The sequence below is a fragment of the Penicillium rubens genome, assembly GCF_028828025.1.
Source record: "Penicillium rubens strain IBT 27055 chromosome Unknown utg000003l_segment0_segment0, whole genome shotgun sequence".
NCBI classification, from domain to species: Eukaryota; Fungi; Ascomycota; class Eurotiomycetes; order Eurotiales; family Aspergillaceae; genus Penicillium; species Penicillium rubens.
Window position 1 is genome coordinate 306120 of NW_026890601.1, and position 17486 is coordinate 323605.

A 17486-nucleotide genomic window follows, 5' to 3' on the forward strand; every position below is an offset into this window, starting at 1 on the left:
CCCTAAGCCTCGGCTTCCACGATACGGATTGGTCCATTCCAGGTCGGTTTCATCCACGTCCAAAGCGAAATATGCAACGGCTCCTTCCCAGGCGCTTTCACCTTTAACTGGAAGGGTGCACCGCGAAGCTACATTACCACATGACGAAAGGCAGAAAGAGGCAGTGGATTATGTCCTGTAAGTATTATTACTCCGACAACTGAGCCTAAACTCGGACTGACTTACGCACGTATAGCACATCACTAGATGGCATTGCCAACTGGGCCCGACAGGGATCACTATGGCCACTCAGTTTCGGTCTGGCTTGCTGCGCGGTAGAGATGATGCATTTGTCGATGCCGCGCTATGATCAGGATCGCCTGGGAATTATCTTTCGCGCCTCTCCCCGACAATCGGATGTCATGATTGTAGCAGGAACAGTCACGAATAAAATGGCCCCGGCGCTGCGACAGGTGTATGACCAGATGCCAGAACCTCGGTGGGTCATTAGCATGGGAAGTTGTGCGAACGGTGGCGGATATTACCACTACAGTTACAGCGTCGTCAGGGGCGTTGACAGACTCATTCCTGTGGACATCTATGTGCCTGGCTGTCCACCTACAGCCGAGGCTCTCATGTATGGGATCTTCCAATTGCAGAAGAAAATGAGAAGAACAAGGATCACCCGGATGTGGTACCGAAAATGAGCAATCAAATGCCTAACTCGGCAGTGCATAGCCCGGGTCTCCTCCTTGGGGCTTGGGGCTCTACATGTTCGATCATTTTCATTCCTCGGATGACATATGTATACCGAGTGTCTCCGGGGTTAACCTCGTTTGTTTCATTTGCTTTCACTGTGTCTCTTGTCATCTTGAAAATTACAAATTGATTTTTATCTTACAATTCATTTTCTTGCAACGTCTGTTCGAAAGATGTTTCGATGTTTAACAGTTTTCCGAGTTCAGCAACTTCATGCGAGATTCGCCCTCCCCAGTGCTACTCCAGTCCACCCCTATATGTTGGCGTCTGTAATGGCCGATGATCATGAAGCACTACGCAGAGGAAGATGTTTTCGGGCTTGGTCCAAAATCGCTAGTAATGTTAAACCACACTTTTCAAGGCGAAGTCAAACACAGCGCCTTACTAGACGCCACGATATCTGCCGTGACTTGCTGAAAAAGCGCTTCTAGTGCAATGCAGAAAACAGAGAAAGCGACTGCGAAATATGTGACCGGGCTAGTCAAAAGCTCAGATCAGTGAAGTGACAAGGAATACCTTCGTGATTAAGAGGTATCATGGGCTGTATAGGCTATAGAATACACAAGAAAATAAGAGGTTTATGATAGATACGAGTGGGACCAGTGATCTTAAAATACCCATCTTGGAAGGAACTTGATTCGGGGCGGAAAAGAATATTAGCGGATCAGTTGCGCTCGGGAATGCCATCTAGGACAAGCAATTTCGAGTAATTGATTCAAATGACACAGAACGGACTGATACATCTGAATTACTCATGAAGAACTCTGGTTCTTCGCCTTAGCCATGATTTCATCAACCTCCTTGGCGTGCTTCGAGAAATTATCCACCAGACTATTCCACATCTTAGGCTCATGCTCATGCTTCTTATTACTGTTCCACGCATAATCAGTAATTGCGAAGGGGCGGCAAGACTCGAACATGAACGCAATTGATGCCTCGGATATCTGCATCACTGGTGGTGCACTATCTGTGGCCTCCTTGAACTCGTCGTAAGCAACACCATGGGGCACCACTATGAAAGTATCAGCATTGACTCATATTAGGTCGGGGACATTCCACGATGATCATACTGCCACATTCAAATGACACACTTCCCGGCTGGAATGCGTCCGAACGACCACCATAACCGCCATAGATCAGACCCATTAGTTCGGATGCGGCATTGCGGTGGTAATATGGGGGGCGATATGTGTCTTTGAGACTATTAGCGATATTCACGAGTTAATATGTTTACAGAACATACGCGAGGCAACATCCCAGCGAGGTGAGAAAGTGAGGAAATCAGCCAGGGGTGCAGTGGGATCGCGGGATTTAGCCGTCAGGACACAGAAGATAGACGGATCGATGTGGTCCACGGAGATGGAGCCAACGTTGACAAACTTGGTCAAGTCATATTTGTAGGGAACCTAAACAGGATCAGTTGACTAACGTCCGAATTCAACAGCAGAATGCCTCAAAACTCACATAGTTTCCATGCCACGCTACAACATCATATGGGCTGTGGTCCTGAGTACTCTTGAAGAACTTACCCCCAAGCTTGTAAATAATTTCCCACCGCTCTTGGCCCACCTCATACCGGGCAAGAGGACTCAAAAAGTCCCTTTCATTTGCAAGACCATTAGCACCAAGGGGTCCTAGCTCTGGCAGCTCAAAGTGCGTGCCCCAGACCTCGAGGATGTACCCACGGGAGGGACCATCTGGAAGACTGACGGTAAAGCGGATACCGCGCTGGATAATAACAATCTCACCTGCCTGCACAAACAGGGGCCCGAATTCGGTTTGAATGTCGAGTGCTCCCTGCTGTGGAACAATGAGAAATTCACCATCGGAGTTAACAAACGCCTTCTTCTTCATGCTTGCGTTGGCGACATAGACATGTGTAGCCAGGCCTTCACGCAACATGGGATCACCTGAGCCGGCGACAGTCTTCAATCCTGAGACAAAGTCGACCTCCCCACTTTCAGGGATATCGAAGGGGTGCCATGCCAGCTGGGTAGGGGATACGTGAGTTCGTGGATTCAAGGATAGGAAGTTTGCCTCGATACCCTCGTTATCTGGCATCTCCGTCTGTAACAGATGTCAGAAGTGATACCCACAAATAAAAAAGAAGAGAAATAAAGCAGAACTACTTACAAAACCCTGGTGGGCGACAGCAGGACGGATGCGGTATAGCCACGCCTTCTTATTGCACTGTCGTGGAGCCACAAAAGCAGTCGCAGTAATCTGCTCGGCATAAAGACCATACCTCACTTTGCGAGGGTTATTTTGGCCTTGCGGAATAGTTCCAGGAATTGCCTCGGATGTGAAGCTACAAGGGTTGTTAAATCAGCTTCGAGTCGCTGACGTTAGATATGTATGCAAGGATACGTACGCGTTCCCAAAGCCGGACTGATACTATATAATGGTTAGTAAAAGGCATAATAACTTAGGGGATACAATAACCGGCCAACATACCTCATAAGGATCGTTGCGCCTTGTGTTGAAGGAAGGAATAGTTCCATCCTTTTGGGTCTCAGCCCAGTGAAATATCTTTTGATACTCCCCACTGTCCGACAAGGATCCAGTAGCAGGCATGGTGGTAAAAAATGGATAGATATCAGATAGTAAAAAATAATCGACAAAGTAGGGGTTGTTCTATTCGTTTTCTTAAGTAAGTCCGGGAAGGGGGGCGGGTGGCAAGACAGAGTCTTATATGTGTGATTCAGCGTAGGTGGATAGGCCAAATACATGCGAGACCAATCAGTCAATATGGAACTAACGCAGCCCAACACGGCCAGCCAAATTATCCACTTCATCCGTCTACATTCGGGGCGTAAATGTGTAGCAAGGCAAAGATATCTCGTAGAAGACCCGGCACGGCCACGAAGCATAATCTGGATGCGCCATTTTGGTGCATTGAATGACTTACCGGTGGGTCTCTCCCCCACAAATCTCGGCAAGGTATGGTCAATCCACTGACCGGGCTCGTATGGTAGACCAGCTTCAGGCGATGTATTACGGGGAAATGTCGTTCACATGCGAGCAGGCGACGTGGGGCCATATGACCCCACATGAGAAAGAGCTGAGTACCGGTGGGGGCTCCGCGGGCGGAGAGAGACTAGGAGTTAAGGGCCGATTTGTTGAAATTTGTCGGGATTAGGATGATTGCTCAACCCTTGAGATGTTAAGAGTCTGAAGTGAGGCATTAGGGTCATTAATTGGTGTTCAATGTTGTTAATGGTCATGGTACTCCGGTAATTGGCGAAATATATAGAATAACGAAAATATGACTTTGCGATTGGCGTCGACTGGATTGTGTCTATTTTCACTCTGGTACTCAGACTATGCAGTTTGACAGACTAATTTAACAGACTAATTCTCCCAGCAGTCAAAGAAATGACAATAGGTATAAACGTGTCATTCCCTGCTTCCTTAAGCGCATTGCAATGCCCAACTCTCCGACGACCAGCGAACTGCGACTCATCAATCGCCTTGCATTCCCCTAGAGGTCCATAAGCAAATCTCAGATTTGCAGACCAAGGTCCATCACCGTTGACAAAACAAATCCAACGTTGCCGCATCTCCTTTCCAACAGCGCTAGCCGCAGGATTAAACGATAGATCAGCCCATCGAAGAGAAACAGTATATCAACGGCATGGTGTGCACGACTCGAAGGTAGCCACGGATTAGGCTGATCTATCACATATCGGAAGACACGCTTGGATGCTGTCCGTAACTTGTCCGCAACGACCTCAACTGGGAGAGTATACCGGGCATCATTGACGAGATCTAGAGCGCCAAGTTTTGCAGCAGTTGGGCGATCACCGACTATTTGGTACATTTTGCGAAGCTTGGTGCCCCATTGTTTAGCATTGTCAAACGTAGCTGCGATTGTCTCTCCATCGAGGAGCTCGATGCCATTTCGCCAAATAACCGACTGAGGCACATATTAATGATGCTCTAGGGCTAGGGAAAGCTGAGGCTTTACTTACCTCATATTCAACATCACCAATCATCACTTCCTCGACCTGCTCTGGTCGAGTTTCCCATCCTGTCAGTTCAGGCTCTTCTTGGATCCACATTGTATTCACATTACACTCTTTCAGTGCTTGAATCAATACTGTAACGGCGGAATCGCGTAGTGATGTTTGACCAAGCTCGCCGACCTTTGCCTCTAATGCTTTAATAAGACCCTCTCCCTTTTCGACTGGTAGTGGCGATGACAAAAAAAGAGTTCCAGATGCCATGACGGCCCTTTTCACAGGAGGCCCAGTTATGAGATGAGCATGGGTGTAGACAGCACCAGCACTTTCGCCCGACAAGGTGATATTCTCCTACACATACTTAGCACAGTCACATATTAGCAGAAAAAGCTGTACATTTGACTTACAGGATCACCCCCGAAACCTGCGATATTTTGTCGCACCCACTCGATACCCAGACGCTGATCTTTCAGAGCCAGACTCCTTTCTTTGCCATCTCCAAAACTGAAAATATTTAGGCGGTAATTGATCGACACAAAGATGAGAGGTTTTCTGGCCTTGATAGAGTCTGCGACAATTTTGGTCGGGTCACAAATCTTGGAGGCAGCGGAGCAGAATGTGACGATCTGAGAGCCACCATGTATCCAGATTAGGACAGGAAGAGGGCCTTCTGTGTGAGACTTGGGAGGAGATGTGATATCTAGATTCAGGCATTCGAATTCATCCTCTACTTCAGGGGCAATGGCAAAGTCCTCTGGAATACGGAGAAGATGACGGACATCTAAATTTGGTTGAGGACATACTGGGCTGTATCCAATGTCAGTATTGGATTCAATTGTACCTCATACGTGGTTCATGTTACCCATATTTCGAGGCATCAACAACTCCGCCGAAATTCCGCATAGGCTCGGCCATCTCAAACCGCGCCGGAATACTACCATATTTTATACCCAGGAATTGGTACACCGGCACATTCTGATCATCACGCCGAATGCCCTTGAATGTGGCATTCAGAGCGAGGTGCTGGATTTCCGGAGTTGCCATGATAAATCCTCAGAACGTTAGAACTGGATAGGTAGCGAAAAACATCCAAGGTTACCTGACAGAGCTCCATGTTCTTTCGACAAATCCGGAGACTATATTGATATGTCCATAGTCTTCGTGGGGCTGCGGGAACACTTGCTGGGGTGGGGTTCTTATTGTGTGGGGAGGAATTAATACAACTATCCGTAACATGATTTATTTTATTTTATTTTCTTCTAATACGTTCGATTCTATTAGAACTAGGGGAAATTGTTGAAATGAGACATAAAGTGGGAGCATATAGATATCCTTGGAATTCATACACCTGACTTAGTAAACCTTCCCAGGCTGTCATAGACCAGGGAAATTCATGTGGTATATGCTTTAAAGTCACCGCCTGATTAACTGACAGTGTACGGCATAGTCACCAGAGAGATGGGATTCATGCTGTTAAAGAAAGACCATTCATTAGGCGAGTTACTATGCGATCAAATCTGGATGGATGGTGATAAAAACGATATATCAGAAGGCGAAGAAACTGAGAAAGCCCAAGGTGAGAATCAAGGTCTGGATGAGTATGAAGATAATTTCGCAAGTCAGAATCCAGACGCTTTCGATAAGGTATGTCGATATAATGCTGGAGAGCTACGCAGCGTTCGAATTCGGGACGCTAGTCCACGAGGAACTTTCGATGAAAGCGATTCGGCCCGGAAACGCCACTCCCGTCGACGACAGGGGATACTAAACCTGACATTTTTTTTTCTCCTCGTTGTTTCTTTTTTTTCAACGAGCAGGCCTCACAGTTTCATTTGACTATATCTTGTTTACAGTATGCCCTTTAGTTTAGCTTACAGATTGCCAGATTCAAACTTAGCTTCTCAATGATCGCACTTCCCCTTTTTCCTATCCCATATACTTAAGCATTGGTAACTCAGATGTGGACAACCCTAGGTACTTAAGAACTAATGAAATGTAATATCTACTGTCTAAAATTGCCTAACTAATATAACGAAAGTCCGCATTTGACAATCTGGTCGGACATAATTAATAGTTAAGCAGAACACAGTGAAAAAGGCACATGTTTCAACGGTAAAAGGACCGGGTAATCTGTGTCGCACCTTGCTTCTCTTCTTGCAGATTTAAAACTTCGAGTAAGTATATCTTGGCATCTGTACACAGCCACGGAAGAGGTCTGTTAATTGAGACTATATTACCCTACTTCCCAATCCCATTTTCAAACACCTATATTTATGATTTCCAAAAGCCAGACCGTGTCGCTCTTCGTCATCACCATTGATATCATTTCCGCCTACTAGCCGCCTTCGGAGAGCACCACTTATTTTCTTTCACTGTGAACATCATTGATACAGGGGCAGTATATGATAAGCGTTCCCCCTGCAAATGTATATGCGCGTGAAGAGATTGACACGCTGGGATACGGAGTACTCCGTAGATAATTCCAACTTCACACTTAGACCGAAGACAAGGTAAAACTTAAACCCTGGCATAAACCCTCAATGACGCGTCGCGACGATCAGCATCTGTAGACGACTTTACGACCTGAAGGCAATTCTAGGTCCATGGACATCGCTTATTGGTTTTCTTCTTTTGTCCCCATAGACCCTGGTTCTACATTTTATTGCGATCGGCACGGTAATATCAATAAGGGTCCGGCTTTAAGTGTCCCGAGGTCCCCATATCGGATGACAAAACTCTTCCCAAAATTTTAATACGAGATTTGCCACCAGTTCAGTGAAGAGGTACCCTTAAAATTCAGAGGTTAAAGCAACGAAAATCGAAACAAGGTCGTCGCTTCCTAAACCTGAATGAGCTGCCAATAATCTTACTATTTCTCGTATACTAGGTACTCCGTACTGTATCTCCAAGGCGGGCGCGAGGAGGATAGAGTTATGGAGGGGCTGGTGGGTTCAGCTATCGTGGCCTGAGGCAAATAACAGAGCCTACCGCCTTCTTCCGCTTCCTCTCTCGCTGCTTTTTCACCATGTTCTGGTGTGTCCAGTTCTCACTTTCGTTGGCCCGGAGAGATGCCGTCTTAGCTTCCTGGTCAATATCTCGTCGGGGGGGAAGCCGTTAGCCACCTACAGGCTCCAAGTCCGTCCAGCTGGTTACTTGTCCATACTAAACACTACAGACGGTGCCTGCGTTTGATGTCTGACGATCCTGTCCGTGCTCTCAAGCGGTAGCAACTTTAGCATTTCCCGAAATGCGGCCTGAACCCAGGTCGAGGCGGCGCCTCACATCCATAGTCTGCAATAGCCGATATATAGATCCAAGATATCCTTTCTACGAGGGACAATGTTTCCCGATCAGCTTTTGAGCCATTGCAGCTGATATATATCCCTAATAACCTAGACCCGTTCTATGTACCTTTGCCGAGCGGGATAAACTTAACTCTATAACTGTGGGCCCCTTCTTGCCTCCAATTAAATGTAGCTCCATACCACGTTCCACATCCACCCTACCTGTGATGCCGTGGGGATCCCATAGAGGCGAATGGGTGGCTCGCAATGCTCTACAACAAGACATTCTGGCATCGCCTCTCTTAAAGAACTTTAGTGAAGTGGATACATCTGGCCCACAACACCGCAATCCGGCCAGGATATTTAAACAGTTACAACTCTCGTTTTCTTTTCTGTTCATTGCAACCGTTGCAACTCCAGAAACGAACATCACCATGCGGTTCTTCATAGCCACTCTGGCCCTTGTCGGCTCTGCCGTCGCCTTGCCTCAATCTTACTCTATCCTTCCGGTCAGCACTCCTTCTTCGTCAGCTGCCCCTGTCTCGTCGACTCCCGTCTCGTCGACCCCTGTCTCGTCGACTCCCGTCTCGTCGACTCCCGTCTCGTCGACCCCCGTCTCGTCGACCCCAGTCTCGTCGACCCCCGTCTCGTCGACCCCTGTCTCGTCGACCCCTGTCTTCACTTCCAAGCCTTCTTCGCCCTCTGAGGTACCCGAGTGTAGCGTCGACTCCGATGGCGACAACGGCAACCACTACGGCTGGTGCAAGAAGGCCAAGCACTGGGGCACCTACAAGAACGGCAAGAGCGGCGACGCCGACGACCTCGGCCCCAGCGAGGAGAACTGAACACTTTTTTCAATGTCGCGATCTGATCTCAATTGATGCATCGCCGTCTCCATCGTGCTTCCATATACCACTCGGAAGTAACATCGAGGCTGTCACTCGTTTATCTCACGATGCATATGCCGATAGTAAATGTACATTTTTTATTCACCCCATAGTTGTCTATCCCACCCTCAACTTTACGATGGGAAATAGCCGTTATTTGTTTGTTCATCGAGCGTCCTTCTCTATCTGTTGATCTTCACTCGTCGCTATCGGCCGTCGAGTTCATGCGTCTTCACTACACATACGTACCTATGTAGATCAGGGGTTAACCTGAATGTAGCTTGTACCTTCTTAGCGAGGCTAAACCTTAACGCGCTCAAGCTCATGTATTGCGTCCCTATTTCTACAGTACTATTTCGGTGGCGCACATTGACGTCATGCCTAGAATCGCAGCTCCACAGCTCCACCGGGCGCAGTCCTGCCCCACATTGGTATCCAGCAGATTTTCCCGTCATATTTTAGCATATTAACCAGCCGAAGGTTAAATTTTGTTCTAGATTCCTAGCTTCGTGCTACCTTTAACAGAAATATGGAGCAGTCCTGCGGGTAGCCGTTGCCGTTGGTCGTCAGACCATCGTTGTCAATCCCAGTGTAGGCTTTGCGATCTCCCCTTGCGATTTACTCCATTCTGTTGACCCGGTCGCGAGGTCGCTCGTAGTGGAGTGGTCGGATTTCCATCCTCGTAGGATTGATAAAGTGAGCATTTCGGGCGACCCCGACTACCGCGGACATTTTTACGGGTTTAGGTTGGTATCAGATGGAAGCTTAGGGCGCAAGTTGGAAGTTGAAAGTTTTGAGTTGGTTTCAAGGCCATACGGCCCCTGGTAGACGAGATACAACCGGAAATCGATTCCGCCAGGAGATATTTTCCTCTAAATTGTACTCCGTATGGTTTCTTTGACCGATCCAAGGAAACTTCCTATGACAACGGTGTATTCAATTATAAATAGCAGACTTATGCTAGACCAAATCGCTAGTCAGGCTATATGCATGAGTGGCAATGGTGCATGGCATACATTTGGGAAGAAACAAAGGCTTAAACATGAAGCAATAGAGAACAGACACAGTTACTCCAATATCAGTAAATACCAATTCAACTGCTACCACCCCTGGTAGGAAGAGTTCCATTTTATCTAGCGTGTGTAATGAGCTCACGACCTCGAGGGCCTAGACAATAGGCCAGCGGTGTGAACTCTGAAGGATTCTGACCAACTCATTGACGGAGTTGTGCTGGGGATTCTTTTTGACCACCTTTTCCAGGCCTACTGGATTCATTGAAACCACGAATCCATTGTTGCCGACCTGAGCGGCGATGGCAACAGGTTCACCGTAGAAAAACAGTCCGAATATTGGGCGAGTTCGAGTTCCTCGGCCATGGGTCCCCACTCGAAGACCAACAGAGGTGGAGGCTTCAGCGAGTTCCATTAGCTGTTGTGGTTCATACTTGGCAAACTCTTTGCTGTGGTTTTCCAGGATATGCTGTAACCCAGCGCCCCGAGGGCCCGTGCTACCAGTCTCACTATTATAAAGCAAGTTAGATGCAAAGATCGTGGAGTTACAAATTCAATATTAAACTTACATCCAAAGAGTCTGGGAGCTTAGGCCCTCAATTTGATTGACGCGCCCCACCGCAAGCTGCCACACGCGTTGCACGTCTTGGACGGTTACCTTAGCGCCTTTCTCCAAAAGGCCTCGAAGAAGGGTCTTCCATTCATTTGGAAGAGGCAACTCCGTGATGCCTGATTCTTGCGTTGAGGTCCTTGATATCATGTTGCCCTGCCAAAGAGTTCGCTGTGTATATACGGCTGGAAGGGGAAGTGAAGTTGAATATGAACAATGGGCTTTTTGCCGTGTGAGAAACGCCTTCTTTCTCAAATCTGCCTGTTTCCGCAAGGTATATTAGACAATCTTATAGTATTTGCATGTGGTGGACCATGTACAAGTACAATGCACCGTATACGTGGACCAAAAATAGGGACTAATGACAAGCGTTGTAAAATGCAATGTTTACTGAAACAATTGACGCTGATAGATGCTTAACGAAGAAACCTCCGCAAATCATTTTGCCGCCCACTCCACAAAACATACTATATATGTATCTCTGTCACATATTTGTTTCGCCTGCATAACTAGTCTCGAATCAGTTGTAGAGTTATCACACGAGGAGGGCGTCGGCGGCTAGCGATAGGACCCTGGATCTCAGTTCAAGAGGCCTCGGTTCTACTTAACGCCTCGTTTCATGTTAAAAATAGAGAAGTTGATTGGTTTAGAGATTGGCACCTAAATAGGACCTATCGGACAGGATTGAAAAGACACAAAAGCATAGATTAAGCGCTCACTGTTCGACTGAGTGTTTCCGAGTGCCCCCCCTAGTTCCAGGGGCCCACCCGTGGACTCATGTGAAGCTTACTAATCGCACGCCGCCAAATAGTTATTCAACTTCTTCTGCGAAGCGTCTTACAACTCGACCATCTCCCGTTTCCATACCACGTTCTATCAGGCGGCTCCCTCTTCTGCATCGTCTTTTTCTTCCACTTCATCTCTTGCTCTATCTCACGACACCTCTTCTGCAACCATAACCATGGCTTCTGGTCTTCTCAAACCTCTAGCGGTATTTTGCAGTCAATCGCAGTCTCAACGATACATAAAAGCTGTGAGGAACCTCGGCGATGCATGGCGTAGCCTTGCTGAAGAGCCTCTGTCCAAGTCTGAAGAAGACTCTGCTCTGGTGGAAACCAACTTTGACTTTGTTTTGAAAATCACGAATATACTGGAAGAGCAATGCCAGTCAGAATCAACCATTGTCGAAATGTCAGCTCACGAGCCATCCATATCTCTGTTGAACGTTTCATCTGAATTATCTCTATCGACCAAGTCATCTGCAATCTCTCTGTCAACCGGGCCATCTACATCAACAGAAACTCCGCGGCACTACCGTATCTTTGCTGATTATGGCACGGATTTTATCTGGCGCGATCCCGATGACCTTAGGCCTGAGGAAGGGGACTGTATGTTAGAGGCTGAAGAAGTGCTCTCTGCATTCCCTTCATCGGTCTTAGAATTATACAATGCGTGGGTAGACACGTACACCGATAACTTCAGCGAAAGACGCCAAAAAACTGAAAACTACTACGCTGATGTTTTTCTAACCGCCTCCGAGGAGGTGGCTTGGAACGTGGCGGGGTTTTTGTTGGCTTGGCGTATCACATTAGCGCCTCAGGTTGGAAGGATTGAATTCAGCGCCGGTTGTTCGAAGTACCTTCTGGAGAAAGGGAAGGAAACCAGTGCGACTTTGCAATTTTTACAGGACCAGATGGGTATTTTAGCTGAAGGAAAGCCTATAGCATAGACCCTTTACTCTGATACATCGCTTAGCCACGCTTCCATACGCCACTCCCTTTCCGGTAACGTCCAAGGTTAACCGTCAATTACACTTTCTACGAACATAATAACGTCATTGCTAAGCTTCCTTTGTTGACTCGCTGCCTGATTTATTAGATAGTCAATCAATAAGAAATTAGTTGCCTAGTGAGAGGAGAGTAAGAGAAGAGTGAGGATTATGGGTATCATCACATCCCCGTGTTATATGTCTACAGTCCGATGCCCGTGGAATTCACTACTGAGAAGATGTTTTCCAGCTCAGGTGAACCCTTCGAATATACCAAGGCATAAATATGTAGGAGGAACGCAATTCTGCATGATCATGGATATAGAGTTCCGCCGGCTTGAAAAGTCCATGATTGCTCAAGCCTAGCAGCGAGATGCTCCACAGGAGAAAACCGATCATTCGGGGATTAAGGACGATTCTCTGTTGTCTGGTCAGATCTACAGGGGGGATAGTCAGCAGCCCTATTCCCGTCGTCTCACTCGTTCTTTCCTTGGAAACCAATCGCCCAACTTCACTACGTCCACCAGCCGAGCGACTCACTTGGTCAAACCGACAATGTTACAGACGGCGAGCTTCCCAGTGATTGCGTCCTCTTCTACATCCCTCGCCGTTTAATCCAATCGGAAAACAGATGGATTACTGAGTCCATTACATGACTTCAAATACCTAGTCAGCGCACAATTGCTTACCTACTAATTTCGGTCTAAACAGATTGTCAAAGCCAGACCATTTTTGTACTTAGTGAGATAGAGATTTTTATCATCGTGAAATTGACCTTACATTCATAATACACCTGATTTCTGTCAGGGGTCCTAGGTGGACCACGTGATATAGCACGTGACCCTCCACACTCTCACCAATCATCCAAGGCCGACCATTCCCCTATTGCGACTTTGATTTTAAACATCTTCCACAAGAATCCTCCTAGGATTGGTCTTCCCAATGACAGTTGAGTACGAGTTTGGCGGACCGTAGGCAAGCCCTCACCTCTTGATTCAAAGCAAAGCTAATGTCTCGCTACAGCCTGGGTGCCGCAGCCATCACGTTTGGCCTGCCATTGCTGCTATTTTTATTTGCATTTGGTTGTAATGATGTCGCTGGCTGTCCTATACCGTCACTCCTACCCTCTCGCCCCTTCACCTGGGCCAATGTGAAAGCAGACACAGGTCTACTGAATCTCAGTCTAAGTAATTTCATCAGCTGGGAAGCGATCTTCATTACCGTCGCCTACTATGCTTACGGCCTCTGTCTCTGGAGAATTCTCCCTGCTAAAGAAGTTTACGGCACCAAGCTAGTGCATCATGGTCGTCCTCTATTGTATCGCTTCAATGGTATGTATACGAGTCCCATCACATCGTCTTCTGAACATCGGTGTGGACTGAGAATTAATTATTATCCCAGCATTCTTTGCAAGTGTGGTGACTTTGGCCATCTGTGCTGCGGGAACCTTCCTGAAAGGTGCTCACTTCGCAGTCTGGACTTATATTACCGACCATTATGTGCAGCTTTTAACCGCTAATATCCTCATCTCATACATTCTCTCCGCATTCCTTTACATGAACAGTTTTACTGTGGACACGAAATATCCCAACCGGGATCTGCGCGAGCTAGCCGCCGGAGGGACAACGGGGCACATGATCTATGATTTCTATATTGGGCGCGAGCTAAACCCCCGCCTCACATTGCCATTCCTCGGAGAAATCGACATCAAGACTTGGTGCGAAGTCTGCCCCGGTCTTACCGGGTGGATCCTGCTGGATCTGGCCTTTGTTGCCCAACAGTACCGCAACTACGGCTACATCTCCGACAGTATCATCTTCACCGCCGCGGTCCAGGCTTACTATGTGCTCAGCAGCCAATACAACGAATCTGGTATCTTGACTATGATTGATATCACCACTGACGGCATGGGTTTTATGCTCTCCTTCGGTGATCTCGTTTGGGTTCCTTTCCTGTACTCCACCCAGTGCCGCTACCTCGCCGTCTACCCCGTGCATCTAGGCTGGATGCGGATCGCGGCCGTGAGTGCAATCTTTGTTCTCGGCATCTACATCTTCAAGGCCGCCAATAACCAGAAACACATGTTCCGGACCCAGCCTAACCACTCCGCCGTCGCTAAACTATCTTACATCCAGACTAGACGGGGCACACGGCTCCTCACGGCTGGATGGTGGGGTATAGCTAGACATGTTAACTACTTGGGAGACTGGTTGCAGGCGCTCCCGTTCAGCCTTCCGACGGCATTTTCAGGGTACATACTTCTCCCGGCGGGGAGCGCCGTGCTGGATGCCTCCCAGGCTGCAATCCCGATGTTGGATGGCCGGGTGGCGGTACAAGGGCGGGCTACTGGTTGGGGCATAATTTTCACCTACTTCTATGTCCTCTACTTTGCAATCTTGCTGATTCACCGCGAACGTCGAGATGATGCCATGTGCGCGAAAAAGTATGGGGACGACTGGAAAGAGTACAAGCGGATGGTCCGATGGAGAATCGTGCCGTGGATTTATTGAGCACGTATGTGTACGTGCTCGATTGTGTTGGGCTCGTGGGCTAGAGTCCAGACGGATTCCCTCAGTACCAGCTCGACAAGGAGCCCTAAAGGGAATCATTGGACACCTTACAACGGATATAGGTCTGGAGCGCACGTGAGGAGGCTGTACTGATAGAGGTCTCTGGGGAAAGGGGTACTAGATAGATGGCAATGAAACTGGAACCCGGAATGTCTCAATTTTCATACATGGAATCCACGGAATTCATACAACGCTTGCAATCACGCCTTTTTCTCTCGAGCTAGAAGGGACTCTTAGATATTTCTTGGCGTCCTCGAATACAAATCTTGGCTTTTGGGTTAGCTTGCAGCACGAGTCCAAATTCCATGGGTTTGGCATTGGCGGAAGTCGAGGCAAGCTTCCAGTCGTACTTGAGCAATAGATGGGTCAGCGCGATTTTGGCCTCATGGGCGACGAAGAAGCGACCGGCACACGCGTGCTTCCCGTGGCCGAAGGCCAGATGATTCACACTTGTGCTGACCAGGTGCGCCTGGTTGGTGCTGCCACCGGGTTGATCGCGCATACGTTGAAATCGAAACCCGTCGAACTGCGCCGGGTTCTCGTGAACGCTGGGGCTCCACATGCGATCAGCGGACACCCCGATAACACTTCCCTTGGGTAAAAGGGTTCCGTCGGATAAAGTGATTTCCTCGAGGACAAGTCTATGCATTGATGCTGATGTGAGAGGCTTCTGTCAGTCCCTACTGCGTGAGGAGGGAAGGAAGAGGTTCGTACTCATGGCTAACGGCTTGAGACGCTGACTTTCTTTCAGCACGCTGTCCAGCAACTTCATGTCGTAGAGCGACGATTTGCGCCAACCCCCTTCCTGAATGGCCCCAGCCACCTCCTCTCTCAGGGTCCCAATCAGCTCCGGATGTTGTGCCAGGTCAAGGATCACCTGTGTCAGAAGATCGGTGGTTGTCTCAATCGCCGCCTGAGCCAGGATGAGCTGTGCCACGGCCGGGTCATGTCGACCGTCCCGCGTGGCCGCGAAGTCTTGCTCGAACCATTCAATGGCGTCATTATATTGAGGCACTGGCTGGCTAGCCAGCTCTGCCGCCACCCTGCCCTGGTGGCGTTGCTCGATGATCCCGACGATGATGTGTCTCGCTTCGGCGACCTGGGCACGTAACTTTCGACAATGGGGGATGAACCAATGCACAAACGGCCGCAGTACCGGTGGCCACAGGCGCAGCAGATACGCAGCAATATACGCGGTTTTGGTGTACTCGGTGGTGATCCGGAGCCAGGCCGAATTGTTGGCGCCCGCATCGCCCAGAAAAACGCGCGAGGAAAGTCGGGCCACTAGCTGTAGGACATGCTCTCGCAGACATATCTCTGCCCATTCTGTCAGGCAGATACTACATGTCAGCCTAATCCAAGCCGAGAAGCAAAATATAAGGGCCCGTGGGTTTAACACCAACCTTTCGTGGCAGGAAAATGATCAGTCATTGCAGCGGTACACTCCTCAGACAGGGCTTCAGTAACCTTGGCTATTGTGTTGGAAACCCCAGTTAGCAGCCCACTTCACTCTCTGCCATACGACATCCTCATCCCCATTATGACAGGAAGACACATACCTAGCGTATGCGTGAGCTGGTTGTTCGCAATATCACGACTGAGATGAGCATCCGTAGTACCCATCCGGAATCCTTCAAAGCCCGGGAATCGCGAGTGGAAGTTCTAACTCGTTCTCATACACAGAATTAGATTGAACTCATTTTCAATTCTCTGCCAAAACAGCTGTCCGTCCTTGTATAGATAGATAACGGTATAGTCTCTTGTGTGTAAAGCACGCCTTTCTTGACTCCTGGTTGTATGCGCGCGTACGTACCTGCTCAATCACCTCCGCAAAGCTCAACCGAGGGTCACTTCGAATCTCTGTAGCAAAATGCGCTGGCAAGACGATCATCTCCCCGAGATCAGTTAACAGCCGGAAGGGCCGCCCCGAGCTGACCCCACGGGCAAGCAATCGTCGGGCATGGAGGATACAGTCGATCTTGGCCCATATCGCACCGATGTCATAGAATTTGGGCGGGTTGACGAGTGGTATGTGACCCGCAGCCTTGGTGGAAGAAAAGAAGTTCCTGGTTGTAAGAACGAAAAACACCAGCAGCACCGCGATTACTGGCCATGATGTTGTATCGGCCGGGAACGTATGCCCAAAGAACAATGTGATAATCTGTTGGACTGCCATAACGGATTGGAACGTAAGAAATGACTTTGAGTGGAAGATGAAGTTTGAAGCCCGACAGATGCTAGGTATCAATGCTATGGAGCGTGTGCACGTGTAATGGTCAGGTTTGAAGGGCGCATTGGAGCGGAGTTTTTTTTTTTTTTTTTTTTTTTTTTTTCTTTTTACAGTTATTCAAATTCACTGGTTAGCGTCTCATGCAAGAATAAATCTCTAGATATTTTGGTATTTTCCTGTTCCTTATTTCCCCGGGTGAATACTAATGGGCTATCATAGCGTAACTATCCTCTAGTCTACTGTGTAAAATAACCCCACTGACGAGGCTGTGCTGTGCAATTACAGACTGCATGAATAGGACGTATTTGGATAACGACCTATTACCCAAGTAAGACTACCCAAGTAAGACTACCCAAGTAAGACTGCCCAAGTAAGACTGACTATGGACGGCGCTAATGCACGGAGGTCTTAGTCTCAGCCCACAATG

At 48.3% G+C, this 17486-nt stretch overlaps 9 protein-coding genes across 9 annotated transcripts; 5 read left to right on the forward strand and 4 right to left on the reverse strand.

Moving 5' to 3' along the window:
• Window positions 1-170: 170 nt before the first annotated feature.
• On the forward strand, window positions 171-686 carry N7525_006311 (NuoB/complex I 20 kDa subunit family protein; the record flags this gene model as incomplete). The annotated part of the gene is made up of 2 exons (XM_061213683.1): window positions 171-177; window positions 247-686. 2 exons carry the CDS (start codon window positions 171-173, stop codon window positions 684-686), a joined length of 447 nt encoding a protein of 148 aa, XP_061068114.1.
• An 804-nt stretch (window positions 687-1490) lies between these two features.
• N7525_006312 (putative homogentisate 1,2-dioxygenase) lies at window positions 1491-3312 on the reverse strand (the record flags this gene model as incomplete). The annotated part of the gene is made up of 7 exons (XM_061213684.1): window positions 1491-1750; window positions 1809-1931; window positions 1982-2144; window positions 2203-2805; window positions 2872-3046; window positions 3110-3132; window positions 3193-3312. 7 exons carry the CDS (start codon window positions 3310-3312, stop codon window positions 1491-1493), a joined length of 1467 nt encoding a protein of 488 aa, XP_061068115.1.
• A 764-nt stretch (window positions 3313-4076) lies between these two features.
• Window positions 4077-5744, reverse strand: N7525_006313 (uncharacterized protein; the record flags this gene model as incomplete). Its single annotated transcript, XM_061213685.1, has 5 exons — window positions 4077-4219; window positions 4255-4654; window positions 4710-5051; window positions 5108-5507; window positions 5563-5744. The coding sequence occupies 5 exons, from the start codon at window positions 5742-5744 to the stop codon at window positions 4077-4079; spliced, it is 1467 nt and encodes a 488-aa protein (XP_061068116.1).
• A 477-nt stretch (window positions 5745-6221) lies between these two features.
• On the forward strand, window positions 6222-6468 carry N7525_006314 (uncharacterized protein; the record flags this gene model as incomplete). The annotated part of the gene is made up of 2 exons (XM_061213686.1): window positions 6222-6344; window positions 6367-6468. The coding sequence occupies 2 exons, from the start codon at window positions 6222-6224 to the stop codon at window positions 6466-6468; spliced, it is 225 nt and encodes a 74-aa protein (XP_061068117.1).
• Window positions 6469-8418: 1950 nt separating this feature from the next.
• Window positions 8419-8829, forward strand: N7525_006315 (uncharacterized protein; the record flags this gene model as incomplete). Its single annotated transcript, XM_002569154.2, has 1 exon — window positions 8419-8829. One exon carries the CDS (start codon window positions 8419-8421, stop codon window positions 8827-8829), a length of 411 nt encoding a protein of 136 aa, XP_002569200.2.
• Window positions 8830-10038: 1209 nt separating this feature from the next.
• On the reverse strand, window positions 10039-10641 carry N7525_006316 (uncharacterized protein; the record flags this gene model as incomplete). The annotated part of the gene is made up of 2 exons (XM_061213687.1): window positions 10039-10390; window positions 10451-10641. 2 exons carry the CDS (start codon window positions 10639-10641, stop codon window positions 10039-10041), a joined length of 543 nt encoding a protein of 180 aa, XP_061068118.1.
• Window positions 10642-11452: 811 nt separating this feature from the next.
• Window positions 11453-12220, forward strand: N7525_006317 (uncharacterized protein; the record flags this gene model as incomplete). Its single annotated transcript, XM_061213688.1, has 1 exon — window positions 11453-12220. One exon carries the CDS (start codon window positions 11453-11455, stop codon window positions 12218-12220), a length of 768 nt encoding a protein of 255 aa, XP_061068119.1.
• Window positions 12221-13201: 981 nt separating this feature from the next.
• N7525_006318 (uncharacterized protein) lies at window positions 13202-14769 on the forward strand (the record flags this gene model as incomplete). The annotated part of the gene is made up of 3 exons (XM_002569152.2): window positions 13202-13230; window positions 13283-13590; window positions 13661-14769. 3 exons carry the CDS (start codon window positions 13202-13204, stop codon window positions 14767-14769), a joined length of 1446 nt encoding a protein of 481 aa, XP_002569198.2.
• A 280-nt stretch (window positions 14770-15049) lies between these two features.
• Window positions 15050-17005, reverse strand: N7525_006319 (cytochrome P450; the record flags this gene model as incomplete). Its single annotated transcript, XM_061213689.1, has 5 exons — window positions 15050-15483; window positions 15544-16155; window positions 16233-16301; window positions 16389-16404; window positions 16643-17005. The coding sequence occupies 5 exons, from the start codon at window positions 17003-17005 to the stop codon at window positions 15050-15052; spliced, it is 1494 nt and encodes a 497-aa protein (XP_061068120.1).
• Window positions 17006-17486: the final 481 nt, after the last annotated feature.